The 14,992-nt window shown below is 40.7% G+C and overlaps 1 protein-coding gene across 3 annotated transcripts in view; it reads right to left on the bottom strand.

Moving 5' to 3' along the window:
• Positions 1 to 14,992, bottom strand: part of TANGO6 (transport and golgi organization 6 homolog) — a 194,652-nt gene that overhangs the window by 119,475 nt on the left and 60,185 nt on the right. For all 3 annotated transcript variants that reach the window (XM_045045579.1, XM_003998190.6, XR_002150077.3), the window contains exons 11-12: positions 12,804 to 12,992; positions 5,515 to 5,649 (exon numbers count right to left, since the gene is read on the bottom strand). In XM_045045579.1, coding sequence (XP_044901514.1) covers positions 5,515 to 5,649; positions 12,804 to 12,992 — 324 coding nt within the window. The remainder of the gene's footprint in view (positions 1 to 5,514; positions 5,650 to 12,803; positions 12,993 to 14,992) is intronic.

The following is a 14,992-nucleotide window of genomic DNA, read 5'->3' as shown; positions in this document are numbered from 1 at the left end:
TACACTATCACAAAAATTAGAGAGAGAGAGACAGAGCATGAGTAGGGGAGGGGTAGAGACAGAGAGAGGGAGACACAAAATCTGAAGTAGGCTCCAGGCTCCGAGCTGTCAGCACAGAGCCCAATCCGGGGCTCGAACTCACAAACCACGAGATGATGACCTCAGCCGAAACTGTGAGTCAGTGACTTAACCGACTGAACCACCCAGGTGCTCCTAAATGGATCATAGATTTAAATGTAAAACGCAAACTATTAAATTCCTACAAGAGAAGAGAAAATCTAGATGACCTTGAGTATGGCACTGACTTTTCTGATAAAATACTAAAGAAAAAAGTCCATCAGAGAAATAAGTGATAAGCTAGATTTCACCAAAATTTAAAATTTTTTCAACTTTTACTCTGCAAAAGACAATGTCAAGATAAAGAGCAGACAAGCCACAGACTAAGGGGAAATATCTGCAGGAAGACACAGCTGATAAAGGACAGTGATCCAAAATACACTAAGAACTCTTAAAACTCAACAATAAGAAAACACGCAAGCAACCCAATTTACAAATGGGCAAAAGAGCTGAACAGACCCTTCGCCAAAGAAGATACATACACATACAGCATATGAAGAGATGCTCAGCATCATATGTCATCAGAGAATTGCAAATTAAAATGAGATACCATTATATACCTATTAAAATGACTAAAATCCAAAACACTGACAACAGCACAGCTGGTGAGGATGTGGGGCAAGAGGAACTCTCATTCATTGTTGGTGGGAATGCAAAATGGTACAGTCACTTTTGCAAGACAGTTTGGCAGTTTCTTACAAAACTAAACATACTCTTACCATATGTTCCAGCAACTGATTTCCTTGGTATTTACCCAAATGACATGAAAACTTCTGCCCATACAAAAACCTACACATAGATGTTTATAGCAGCTTTATTCATAATTGCCAAAACTTGGAGGGAACCAAATGTCCTCCAGTAGGTGAATGGATAAATAGATTGTGGTACATCCAGACCAGGGAATATTATTCAGCACTAAAAAGAAATGAGCTATCAAACCCGACATACATGGAAGAACCTTAAATGCCTATTACTGAGTGAAAGAAGCCAGTATGGAAAGGCTACACAGTATACGATTCCAAGTAAGTTACATTCTGGAAAAGGCAAAACTGTGGAAACAGTAAAAAGATCAGTGGTTGTCAGGAGCTGAGGGGAGAGAAAGGTGAAGAGGCAGAGCACAAAGAATTTTAAAGGCAGTGAAACTATTGTGTAAACAATATCATGATAATAGATGCGTGTCATTACACATTTGTCAAAACCCATAGAAGTGTTCAGCACCAAGAGTAAACCGTAATGTAAACTGTAGGCCATGAGTGATAATGTGTCAATGCAGAATCAAAGACGTAATAAATGGATCATGCCAGGGCAGAATGCTGATAGTGGGGGCTGCCGTGCTCTCTGGGGCAGAAGGTCTATGGGAAATCTGTGTAACTCCTGCTCAATTTTGCTGTGCACCTAAAACTGCTCTAAAAAAGAGTCTATTAATAAAATACCCAACCATCTTTTCTTCCAGTTTTCAAGCTTCTTAGTCATTGTTGGATTCATCTTATTTGAGCGAGTAACTTCCCTAATCACCATAGGTGTAGGTGGATTCTGAATCAAATAGTTTACAAGGCAATTAAACTTATGCATTCCTTCAGTTTCATAAGCCCACAGATTTCCCACTATGCGAATAATTAGGGAAATCTAAGACTACAGGTGCCAACTATTTTGTTCACAGATGTTCAAAAAAATGTTGAGGTATAAAGTAATATTCGCTTAATTGATAGATGAGAAAACGGAACCACTAAGTAATTATGAATTATTTTTCAAGGGTCACCGGAGGCCATATCAAAGTTGAGAATTAAACATAAAGCCCTCATTTCTACTCCTGTCACTGCTTCTCATCACAGATCTCATATCCAGACTTCAAAATTCTGTGTAGAAGGCCTGAGGCCTGAAGGAGCAGCCCGCAGGTGACAGATTCCTTTATCTGGCTGCCTCTCTTCCAGGATCTCTGGAAGGCTTCAGGAGTGGAATGGGCAGAGCTCTGTCAGCCCACCTCTGTGATTTATTTCAGGGCGTCAAGAGTGAACCAGTTAGATGGTGAGTTGTTCTGAATTTCTGCAAGCTTTCAAATTTAAGAACTGGGGAATGGACTGGTAGGGGTGGGATTGGGGGTATGGAGTGGTGGGAGGGAGCACACCTGCTAAGGGAAGCATATGAGGACCAAAGTGACAGCCAGAGGACAGCATGCATACACTGAAAAAGCCCCACAGGAGGCTCTACAAAGCTAGCCTAAGGGGCATACGTCTCCTCATCCGGCCTTACTGTGCTCCAGTGAGAATCACTACTTTGGGAGAATCTGAGGGTTTCTTCCAGCAATAAAATGCTGACCTAATTCCATAAAATATTTATGTGTATTCTTTGTGTACTCATTTCTGTATATCACCTATGTTTCTCCAGATACTTTGCTGAATAGTTAACATGTCCAGTTCTCATCTGTGTCACTGAATTTATTTACAAGTGGTATTTTAATTTTGGTTCTAAGTCAGCATGCAGTATGCCCTGTTTTATAATAAGCTGCACATAAAGATACTAATATGAATCTTTTTTCAAAAACTTAAGAATTCATCAGATTTACCACAGCCACTAGAAGGTAACCTCCATGAGGGCAAAGAGGCACATGATAAATACTTCTTTTTTTTAAGTTTATTTATCTTTGACAGACAGAGAGAGCAAGGGAGGGGCAGAAAGAGAAGGAGACAGAGAATCCCAAGCAGGCTCCATACTGTCAGGGTGGAGCCCAATATGGGGCTCGAACCCACCAACCATGAGATCATGGCCTGAGCCGAAGTCGGATGCTTAACCGACTGAGCCACCCAGGTGCCCCAATAAATATTTCTTGAGCGAGTTCACTCTATGATACTCTCAGAAAATATGGTATGAGACCTCAGTATTCGGGTTTGAGTCCCAGCCCCACCACCCTGACCCTCCAAGCTCAGATCAGCTCCATACAGTGGTGCTATAGGGGACACGGGCCCTGAAACATCATCAAGAAACTTTACCAACATCACACTTTTACTGATGACCAACCTTGAAATTTAGAAAATGAGTTTGGAATTACACTTGTCTTGTTAGCAGTCTTAGACCTACACTTTCTCTAAATTGACTCCTCTTCCTAGATACTGTGCTCTAATAATCATCTTAATTACATAAATTAGAAAGGAAAGAAAGAAAAGTTTAAATGCTATTAGATTCTGTTTCATCAGCTAAAACAATGCACTCTAATCAGAGATTGATTTAGTATAATCTAGACTCTGAAGCAAAAGTCCTAGCCTGACAATGACCATCTGAAAACATAATTAAGAATCATGATTTTTTTTTCTATTACAAAGACAGAAAACCCAGAATTACTATAGAAGCCCCTTATGAATCCATGAGTCAAACAGAAAAAAAAATTAAGAGATCTAGGGCAAAAGTACAGGGTGACGTGTTTATGTTCACTTAACTAAATACAAAGTCAGAGGAATCCAGAATGTCATCAGTGAGTCAGGATGGCTCATGGAAGGGCAGAGACAGGTAAAGGATGTACATTTGCATCAGCTAGGTGAATCGTCCTTAAAACATGACTAATTTACATAGCCAGTCCCCAAACAACGGGCTTCTAGAAAGGAAAATGGAAATACCTGCGTTCTATTTTCCATTTGGGACGTGGTACAAAATTATAGGTGCTAAGTAAGAGAAAAGAAAAGCATAAAGACCATACTCTCAACTTATGGAGACAAAGACTATTCTTAATATTCAACCTGAAAAACAAAAACCAATCAGGCCAACCAAATCCAATAATGCAACTTAATAAAAACTAGTCCACTGATGAACCCCTCCTTGACAATTTAATGGCAGGGATATATTAGGACTTCAGAAAATGAACCAAAAATGTTTTCTTCAAAGTACATGGAAAATATAAAATGGAGTGCTAAGTACATCTACCAAGAAATGGGCTTCACATTAACAACAGACCCAAATAAAATTCCTCTTCCCTTAAGGACAAGCTTTGAAAGGACACAAATTCTAATATATCACAAATCAGTATCAGATTTGAATCTTCATATTAAAAAATCCATTCCCAGAGGGTTCTCCGCTCATTGCTACGAGTCATGACCTGTCTGATTTTGGGTCAGATTTCATTACATTTGCATCAAGCTTATTCTGCCTTCTTACAGTCTCCTAACATACACACATGCCCACCTCCCTTCTTGTCCGGCACTCCTCTGACTCTCGGTCTCTGTAACTCAGCTACACACTGGCTTCTGTTAGTGTTTAAATATACCAGGCTCTTTTCTGCTTCCCAGACTTTGTATGTGATGTTGTCTTTTAATGACTTTCCTCCATCTGCACCCCGCACACTCCCAAGCTCCTATTCACTGTTCAAATCTTAGCTCAAACTTCTACTTCTCGGTAGAAACTTTCCCAGCCTAGGCTAGATGTTATGTTCTCTTGATACCCTCCTCTTTTCTTTTCAGGCACTTCATTCAATTCTAAGTATATCTTCTTTTTTTTTTTTTTTTAATTTTTTTTTTAACATTTATTTATTTTTGAGACAGAGAGAGACAGAGCATGAACGGGGGAGGGTCAGAGAAAGAGGGAGACACAGAATCTGAAACAGGCTCCAGGCTCTGAGCCGTCAGCACAGAGCCCAACGCGGGGCTCGAACTCACGGACCGCGAGATCATGACCTGAGCCGAAGTCGGACGCTTAACCGACTGAGCCACCCAGGCGCCCCTCTAAGTATATCTTCTGAAGAGTTATTTAGTGTCTGACTCCCTCACTGGCTGTAAGCTTCATGAGGGTAGGGACCACGTTTGCTTTGTCCACGGCAGTATTCCCAGACCCTTAGCTCAGTGTCTGGCACAAAGCGGTAAGCAATAAATATTTTTCAAGTGAATGAATTTAAAAATTACAAACTAAGTATATAAAAGATACATGCACGGGACACAAAAACTTTAACAGGCCACATGATGTGGGTTGAACAACGGATCCTGTGCTAAAACAGAACTATTCCAAACAGATGGAGTCCTAAGCAATCAGGAGGTTATCCAAGTTTTCCCCCAACTACAGCAGTGGGGACAAGGGCTGAGTTTTGGAGAGCCCTCGGAGTAAGGGGCAGAAAACCTAGCATTCGCCACAGATGCAAAACACTGTGCCAGGTATTTCCAAATCGAGCTTGTGCCAGGTCAGAAAGGGCCCTGCTCTTCTGACAGTGAAGTCTGAGCAGAGGACGGGGTGGAAGTGGTACGATCTTCTCGTCCTCTGCTTTGGGGAGCATTCTCATTAGCAACCTGACCTGTTTATCCTAGTCCTCCTGAGCGCAGCCTCATTCTGTTTTCTCACAAGGGTGAGAAGGGAAGCAAGAGGTTTCTCTCTTTCCTCTTCTCTCCTCCCTCTGTCCAGGTGGGGCTCATGTGTGCCACTCACCTGAACAGCTCCTCCCAGCATGACAGCCACCAGCCCCATGGACATGCTCAGCGTCTGCGATTCCACGGTGCTCTCTGCCTGGTGGGCCAAGCTTGCACATGCTCGCTGCAGGGTTGCTGCAACAAAGTCCACAACCTACACAGAAATAGAGTTTAGAATCAGTGAGGAATAAGAAAAACAATCTCAAAATCCTCTTTACATCCTATGTCCACATCCTCACCTTCTTCCTCATCAACACATGAAGGCAAGACCTGCAAGAACAGGCACGGTGCTCAGTGTCTTACACGCACAGTATCACCTACATCTCACGTCAGCTCTAGGAGGTCAGTGTTTCTGTCCTCATTTTTTTTTCCTAAGGTAAACTCTACCCTCAATGTGGGTCTTGAACTCACAGGCCCACGATCAGGAGACACATGCTCTACCGACTGAGCCAGCCCAGATGCCCCCCTCCTCATTTTTTGATGAAGAATCTGTGAGCTGCTCAAGCCCATACAGTCAATAAATGACAAAGCCCATTTATGCTTTCCCAAATGTTTTAATATACTAATCCAACTTCCTTGATTTTCATGAATTTTGTCAGGAAATTAAAATGAAAAATAAATTGAGACTTTCTGACCATCTTAAAGGGTCCTAAATCTGCTTCTCCTAATGAGGCTTCCTCAAGGACTCCCCTGCCCCAACCCAGTTATGAAGGTCTGATTCCAATAAGCAGAGAATGGGGGAAAAGGCATTCAGTATTATCTAGAATAGAGTCCTCAAACAATCAATACAAATGACCCAGCGTCATTTTTTTAAGTATCAAATATTTTTAAAGGATTCAGATCATTCATATATAAGATTTTATACAGCATTTGGCTAACAATTAAGCTTTAAATGGAATTAATTTGGTCAACTTCATTTTAGCAGCACTTGTATTAATCACCTTAAGTAGAAATACCTTTGAATAAAAGTGATCATACACACATCCGTGCTTGCGCACATACACACGTGCATGCACGCACACACACACGCATATTTAGGATTAATGGCTCAAAAGGGAAAAATCATTTTGAAAGTGGTACAGCTGACATAGGTCATAATAAGCCTCTAAATACCATGCAAGCTTACATATTTAATTCTCCGGGCAAATCACATGCTAGGCTAGAGTCTTTATTGCAAGCTTAAAGTAAGGAGAATGGCTTGTTAACACTTGTCTTTGGAGCAAGGCAGGAAACTAGAAAGGTTATTAAAAGTTCCACTTACTGAAATGAACAAATGCTGGTTGTGGCAATTTTCACCACTCGCTCAAGCCTGAGACTTTACTGATATTAGAAGTTACAGACACTGGCCTTTCTAGAGAAAATGCTACATTTCTAGAGAAAATACTTGGGTCACCTATTTTGTCTCTGAAGAGTTTCCTAAAGCACCCCTTGATTATGGGAAGCTTCTGCTTCAGCACAAATGTATTGTTAACTTGCTGGAATAGAACTATCTAGACTTTCCACTTTTTGTAAGTCCCTCTTTGCTATACATTTTTTTCTTTCTTCCTTTTTTTTTTTTAGACGCCACAAAACAAGTAGTATGATCCTATTTTTGTCAAGAAAGAAACTATGGGGGCACCTGGGTGGCTGAGTCAGTTAAACGTCTGACTCTTGATTTTGGCTCAAATCACGATCTCACAGCTCGTGGGCTTCCTGCATCAGGCTCTGCGCTGACAGCATGAAGCCTGCTTGGGATTCTTGCTCTTTCCCTGTCTCTACTCCTCCCCCACTCATTACCTCTCTCCCTCTCTCTCTGTCTTTCTCATAATGGACAAATAGGGGTGCCTTGGTGGTGCAGTTGGTCAAGCATTCAACTCTTCACTTCAGCTCAAGTCATGATCTCACAAGTTCGTGAGTCAGAACCCCACATCGGGCTCTGTGTTGACAGCGCAGAAACTGCTAGGGATTTCTCTCTCCCTCTCTCTCTGCCCCTCCTCAGCTTGCTCTCTCTCCCCATCTCTCTCTCAAAAAATAAATAAACATAAACAAAATTATTTAATATGTTTAATAAATAAACATAGGAAGAAAAAAAAGAAACGATGTTTGTATACATATAAAAAAAAACCCACAAAAAACAAAAAACAAAATACCTGGGAGCTGTTAATTGCAATTTGATAGCCAGCTGTTATTGTCACCCCTGAAGTGCCCTTCAAGCTTTTTTCTTGTAACAGCAAAACCGCCATACCCATTTCCCATTTGGACAACAGCTCCTCCCTGCTTCTTTCTACTCATTTCCTGTGACCGGTGGGGCTACCAGCCACAAAGATAGGTAAGAAACGGAAGCGTGTTCTAGAATTCACATACGTTGTGGAGAGGAGGAGAGGTTTTTACTTTCTCCTTAAGCATTTTTGTGAAGTTACATCATCTAAAAAGCCGAATATTCCTGCAAGTTTATAATGGAAAATAGCGGTGCCCTACCGCATTTCTCCCTGTCTATGGCTCTACAGAGGCAGCCACTTTTAATAGTTTAGGTGTTTAACAAGAACATAAAGCATTTACTGTGTACCAGGTACCGTTCTGAACACATTACAGATATTAACTCTCTTAACCTCCCGATCGCCCCCTGGAGCTGTATAAACCTGCTGCCGGCATTCTGGAGGCCGAGTGGAAGCGGGCTGAGGCCTCGCTGTTGAGTCTGCAGACAACAACCTAATCCTCTGCTTCTTCAGTTTCCTGCCGCCACCCAAGTTCAACGTCGCCCAAGAATATTCCTCCAGTCTTCTGCTGAGGAGGGGAGGTGTCTGCACAAAGTTGAGGAAGGAATCCAGGAGTCTACCGAAGCTTGCAGAGCCTTTCAACCTGTTTTAAGCTCTAAATTCAGCTCTATCTTTACAGCTTCATCTAGCACCTCCAGTCTTTCTACTGTTGTGCAAGCAGAAGTAGCTTTTTATTTCCCTAAATAAGATATTAACAGCTTTGTTGAGGTATAGTGCTTTCCTTCTTGACTTCTCCCCTGCAGGCACTTAAGTTTTCTGAGTTGCTAAATCAGCTATTATTTTCCAGTTTCCAAATGGTGTTATTCTCTTTTATCTGCTATCTCTCCTCTCCTGCTCTGTTGGCCCCTGTGGTTTCCAGAAGGAGCACATAAACACATGCGTTCAATATACTATCTTTAATCAGAAGTCCATACTTAAATTTTGCGCTTCCTTGTGGTTTAAACGCTTTTACAATGAGCATGCGTTAACTTATGTTAGAAGTGTTTTTAACATATGAGAAAGAACGATCATATAAACCACTTCTACTGTGCCAAGTACAGCGATCCAAATACGGAAAGGTGTAAAGGGTGGTGATTTTCTGAAAGGGCAGAAAAAAGGAAATCTTGCTCATTCCATTCTATTTACACTGGCCTTCTTGCTAAGCCGTCCATACTTAGCTGGAACACTCTTCCCTGCAGTATCTCCCTGGCTCCCTCCTTCCCCGCTTCCAGATCTTGGCTCAAAAGTCATTTTCTCAGTGAGGCTCTCCACACTCTACTTACCACATGGCCTCTACATCCCCTTTCTTTGATTTTTCTCCCTGGAATTATCACCATCTAACACTCTGTGTGCTTCTGCTTGTTTGTTGTCTCTCTCCCCCAAGTGCATGTGATCCCATGAGGATAGATATGTGTGTTGTTCACTGCTGTGTCCCTCGTACCTAGAAGTGTAGGTGGCACATAGTAGGCCTTCAGTAAATATTTGTGGAATGAAGGAATTTGGGAGTTGGTGCGGGGCACTGTATCTGTACAAAGACCACGGAATGCCTCAGTTCTCTCTCTATCTTCTTGTACATCATCTGCCAACACATTTTATTGAATTTTTAATCTTTTAGCCATAAATACTTTAATACACATTTCTAACAAGGAGGTGTTTTGTTTTGTTTTGTTAACATAACCACCACATCAGGGGTGCCTGGTTGGCTTAGTCGGTAGAGCATGTGACTCTTGATCTCAGGGCGGTTAAGTTAGAGCCTCAAGTTGGGTGTAGAGATTCTTAAAAAATAAAATCTTAAACACACACACACACGCGCGCGCGCGCGCGCGCACACACACACACACACACAACTACCATACCATGATTATACTCAATAAAAATTCCTTAATACCTTCTATTACTTGGCCCATGACTGTTGCAAAAATGTCCTCATAGCAACTCGTATGTTTGAAGGAGAATCCACACACTGCATTTGGTTGAGGTGTCTCTTAAGCCCCTTCTAAGCTAGAGAAGCCCTGCATCTTTTCTATGCCATTTATTTGGTGAAGAAACTGGATCATTTGTAAAATGTGTACAATGTCTCACACATTCTGGAACTGGCTGATTTTGCTTCCTTATGGCACTAACTTGCTCCTGTACCCTGAGTTTCCTTGGTTAGATTCAGGTCCACATTTTATGGACTTTGGTTTTTTAGTTTTTGTTTGCTTGATTGTGGGGTTTTGTTTGTTTGCTTTTTGGGGGAAGAACCCTTCTCAGGTGGTGCCACATACTTCCTATTTCATTACATTAGGAGAACACATTGTGTCTGCTTACCTACTTCTGGTGATGTTAAGATGAATCACTCCATGCTGAAATATTTAGGGGAACATAAACCACTATCTACATTAACCCTGAAATCCACCAAAAATTAGAAGGAGGATAGAGAGGTGGAAATGTAGATAAATATATGCTAAAACAAATATAATAAAATGCTAGGTGATGGGTTTACAGGTATTCATTATAAAATTCTTTCAGATTTGAAGGTTTTCACAATAAAATTCTGGGGAAAAAACCATCAGTTGTTTTGGATGTATTTGACCTAATTACATTCATTATACCGTACCCCTAATAGTTTCAGCAGACATTGATTACCACCTAGATCCATTATTTCATTAGAGGATTGCAAAATATAAATTTGTAGGTCTCTTTTGGAATATTTTAGCTGTGATTCTTACAGAAAGAAAATTTTTCGTTCATCGACTATTTGGTTACATTGAAATACAGTGCTGACAGAAAAGGCAAGATACATGCTTTACGATCTTTCCTTTATCAATTTACAAAATAATGAATTGATGTCCTAGCGACTTCCAAAGATACTCAAAAGGGATTTTTCGGGGGGGGGGGGGACTCAGGTTTTTATAACTTTGATGTGTTTCAATCCATTGCAGTCATTATTCTTTGTAATGCTCAAAATGCCCTAACCATGGCCAGTAGGAGATCTTTCACGTTGGCTCCTGAGTGCTACTCACATGACTTCATTAATCTCAGATATCTTCCTTTTATTCAGGTACAACAAGATGCCCTGAGGCTTACAATGTACAATACCTGCCCTAGACCTTGAATGAACCTTTAATCCAATGAGCTTTCTGTTCTTTCCGCAGGACATGATATTTAGAAACCATAATCTGGCACTAAGGATGTTTATTGCTGCTAGGTTGTCTACTTCTTGACATGGACAGTGGAATGAGCAAGGAAATATCTATTTTTTAAAAAGAAAAACCTGTGAGTTCATACTAATACTTCCAACTGAAATTCAGTATTATAGTGATCTTTCCTTTGATTTTATATTCATAACTTTTTTTCTCATAGTGAAAATCTTGGTTTCTAATGATATTAACAAAATTACTTATAACAAGTATTATTTATAACTTATCCATATGTGTGTATATTTCAAAATAAATACTAAAATTACCACTAGCAGTAAAACTACTAAGTGTAATTTTTTGTGTGTGTGGTTCTTTTCGTCTTGATACGTTTTAACCTTAGCTGAAGGATAATTTAATGGGACAAATCACTTTTGTATCAGCCTAAAACCACTGTTCCTTAATTAGAAGCAAAGGGAGCTAAGTGCAAAAGCTCAAGTAATAGAGTATTCAGGCCATTTTCCCTTCCAACTAGCATCTTGAGACAAAAACGTAGGATCTGGGTGAAAAAGTCTTTAGGGAGCTGATACAAACACAGGAGAAACAAATCACCCTAATGGGTAACACAGGATCAGTGAACTGAAGGAAGAGGAAGCCAAGAAAGAAATCATGAACATAATTCTCATTAAACAGGCATGATAAGTTGGAGCTGACAGACAGCTGCAAATTTTCTCAGCAGGAGCTATAGTGAAATGCTGCTTAGCAACACCCGAAGGCGGATGACAATGAGGACGGTACAAAGAGCTGAAGAATCAGATTTAAGCGTGACAATCACACCATCTTACAACTGACTATTCACCAGCAGAGGAACAACTACTTCTGTAATAATGGTAAAATATGGTGACTGCACTGCCTACACTTTATTACTTTTATTTCTTTAAAAAAAATTTTTTTTTTTTCTGTTTAAGTAGGCTCCATGCCCGGTGTGGGGCCCGAACTCATCACCTTGAGATCAAGAGTCACATGCTCTACTGACTGGGTCAGCCAGGCACTCCTTTTATTTCCTATTTTTAAAAAAGCTGGTAAACATAATCTCTGAGCCAATACAATTCAGGCACTGATTCACATAGTTACGCTACCCTTGAAACATTTAAAAAAAAAACATCTTAAAACTTCATAGGCTGTTGTGGAGATAGGCTGTTAGGTAGACCTATAAAATTTAAAGTGATCTTATTATCATTAGCAATTTTTTTTTTTTCAAATTTAAGTTTTATAGGGGTGCCTAGGTGGCTCAGTCGGTTAAACATCTGACTTTGGCTCAGTTCATGAATTCGTGGTTCATGGGCTCGAGCCCCACATCGGGCTCTGTGCTGACAGCTCAGAGCCTGGAGCCCGTTTCAGATTCTGTGTCTCCCTCTCTCTCTCTCTGCACCTCCCCCACTCTCTCTCTCTCTCAAAAATAAACATTAAAATTTTTTTTAAGTTTTGGAATCATGTTCAATATTTGATACATATTAGAATCATCTATGAAGCATAAAAAAAATACAGATGCCCAGGCATTAATGCAGACATGCTGAATCAGAATCTCCACAAGTGGGCGAGGCATTCGTATTTTGAAAAAGACTCAGGAATCGTATTCGCCCCCAAACTTGAAAACCTTGTGATACAACACATAAAGGTTTACAACAATTCTCAGAGCTTTCTGTACATGAGAATCACCTCAGGAGCTTGTTGGACATGCCAGCTCCCAGAATCTCTCAAAGGGTTGATCCTGTCATTCTGATGTGGGCTCAGTAACCTGCATGTTTAAGCAGCATTCCAGGTAACACTGAGGCAGGTGTTATCAAACCATACTCTGGGCAACATTTTTTTTTAACATTTTTGGGAAAGCATGTAAAGAAACCAAAAGAAATAAATACTACCAGCCTGGGATCTGGAATGTGACAGCCACTGACCTGAGTGATATTTGTGAATATCTGCTCAGACATCCTCTCGCACAGAATGGCCAACAGCTGTAGAACCAGCAGCTTCTGGCCCTGGCCTTCCACAAGAGTTTGGTGCTGCTCTAACTCCAAGACGCTTTTGCTGGAGAAGGGTTTTGTTTTTAACTCTGTCTCATTTTCCATGGCCACATGAGTCAGTTCCTATAGCGTGGAAGAGAAGAAAGAGTGAAGAAAAAGTCTGTAGAAACAAGGGCTTCACAAACAGTGGGAAAACTGTTTCAAGTGTATGTTTAAAGATCTAGTCTATGTTCATTGCAGCATTATTTATAATAGTGAAAATCTGGAAACAAATAAATGTCTAGGAATAAAAGAATGGATAAACTATATCTACTATACTGTAGCAGTTGAAATAAATAAACCAGGTATATATGGAAATCAAAAGAGAGAGGCCTCAAAAACAGTGTTGAATGAAAAATGGAAGTTGTACAATAATATGTGCATTGTGATATCATGTATATAAAGATTTAAAACTCCATAATAAGGGGTGCCTGGGTGGCTCAAGTCATGATCTCGTGGTTTAGGACTTTGAGTCCCATATTGGGCTTGCTGCTGTCAGAGCGGAGTCCACTTTGGATCTTCTGTTTCCCTCTCTCTGTCGCTCCCTCACTCACGCTCTCTCTCTCAAAGATAAATAAAACATTAAAAAAAAAATTTAAGGGGCACCTGGGTGGCTCAGTCGGTTGTGTGTCCGACTGCGGCTCAGGTCATGATCTCACGGTTCATGACTTCAGGCCGTGCATTGGGCTCTGTGCTGACAGTTCGGAGCCTGGAGCTTGCTTTGGATTCTGTGTCTTCCTCTCTCTCTTTCCCCCACCCCCACTAGTGCTCTCTCTGTCTCTCTCTTTCAAAAATGAATAAACATTTTGTAAAAAAAAAAAAAAAAAGACCCCTTTGTTTAAAAGAAAAAATTTTAAACTTCATAATAAAAAAACATACATATACAAAGAGAACTAGTTTGACAGACTTACTTTATCAGTATTTTTTATGACATCTACCACTAGCCCTATTGAACCGAGACCTCAAGCCAAATAACATTTCCAAACCCTTTCTAGGGATTATTAAATGCCTCTAGTACCTTCTCCCCTAAGATATTTAGAACGAAATCTCTACTAATAGACAATTCATGGCTGTGGGTTTTATAGGCTCTTCCCCTATACTTTACATCATCAATTTCCTTGGGAAGGGGAAACCTTAAGTTCCTTAACAATTAATGCTTTACCAAAGTAACTGACAGTTTAGAGCGATGGGTTCCTAACTGCCTGGGAAGTTCTGCTCCCCAGGGGGCATTTAGCAATGTGTGAGGACATTTTTGGATGTCGTAATTGGGGAGTGATACATCTAGTGGATAGAGGTCAGGGATGCTACTAAACATCCTGCAAGGAAGCACAGGAAGTCCCCGCCTCCCAACAAAAAATTATCCGGTCCCAAATGCCAATAGTATCAAGGTGTAGAAACCCTGGTTTATAGCAAAGCCCTTTGATTTTTGTTTTTAAACAATTTTTTTTAATTCTCCGATTAAGAGCACATCTTCTTGGAATGTTATTTACAATGAGTGGCTAAGGAACACCTGGGTGGCTTAGTCGGTTGAACGTCCAACTCTTGATTTTGGATCAGGTCATGATCTCATGGTCGTGGGATTGAGCCCTGTGTCAGGCTCAGTGCAGAGAGTGGAGCCTCCTTGGGATTCTCTCTCCCTCTCTCTCTCTCAAAATAAATAAACTTAAAACACACACACACACACACACACACACACACACACACACACACACACAAAGAGTGGCTAGGTAAGGGGAAAGAATGTGAATATAGGAGTTGAGAAAAGCACCAAAAAAGTGGCCCCTACCTCAAGTTCTAGGAGTGTGTTAGTCCTGATTCTCTCCTTGCATTCCCCCATAACCACACCAACCTTAAACTCCAGAGACATTCTCTTAGAATAGACACTTTACTTAGGGAAAATAATGGAGAAGGCAACACTGGAGGACAGAGAATCAGAGATCACTGTTTACAGTCTCAAACAGTGCAGGTAAGGAGTACAATATGGGGTACAAGTTGCTGTCAGAGATTAGAGCAAGAGGAAGCACAACCATCAGCACTACAAACAGACCTGGAGAAGGTTTCAGGTGGTTACAAAACGAAACGAG

This window comes from Felis catus, chromosome E2 (assembly GCF_018350175.1).
Source record: "Felis catus isolate Fca126 chromosome E2, F.catus_Fca126_mat1.0, whole genome shotgun sequence".
NCBI classification, from domain to species: domain Eukaryota; kingdom Metazoa; phylum Chordata; class Mammalia; order Carnivora; family Felidae; genus Felis; species Felis catus.
Note: the sequence above shows the minus strand (reverse complement) of the source record. Positions and strands in the feature narration are given on the sequence as shown.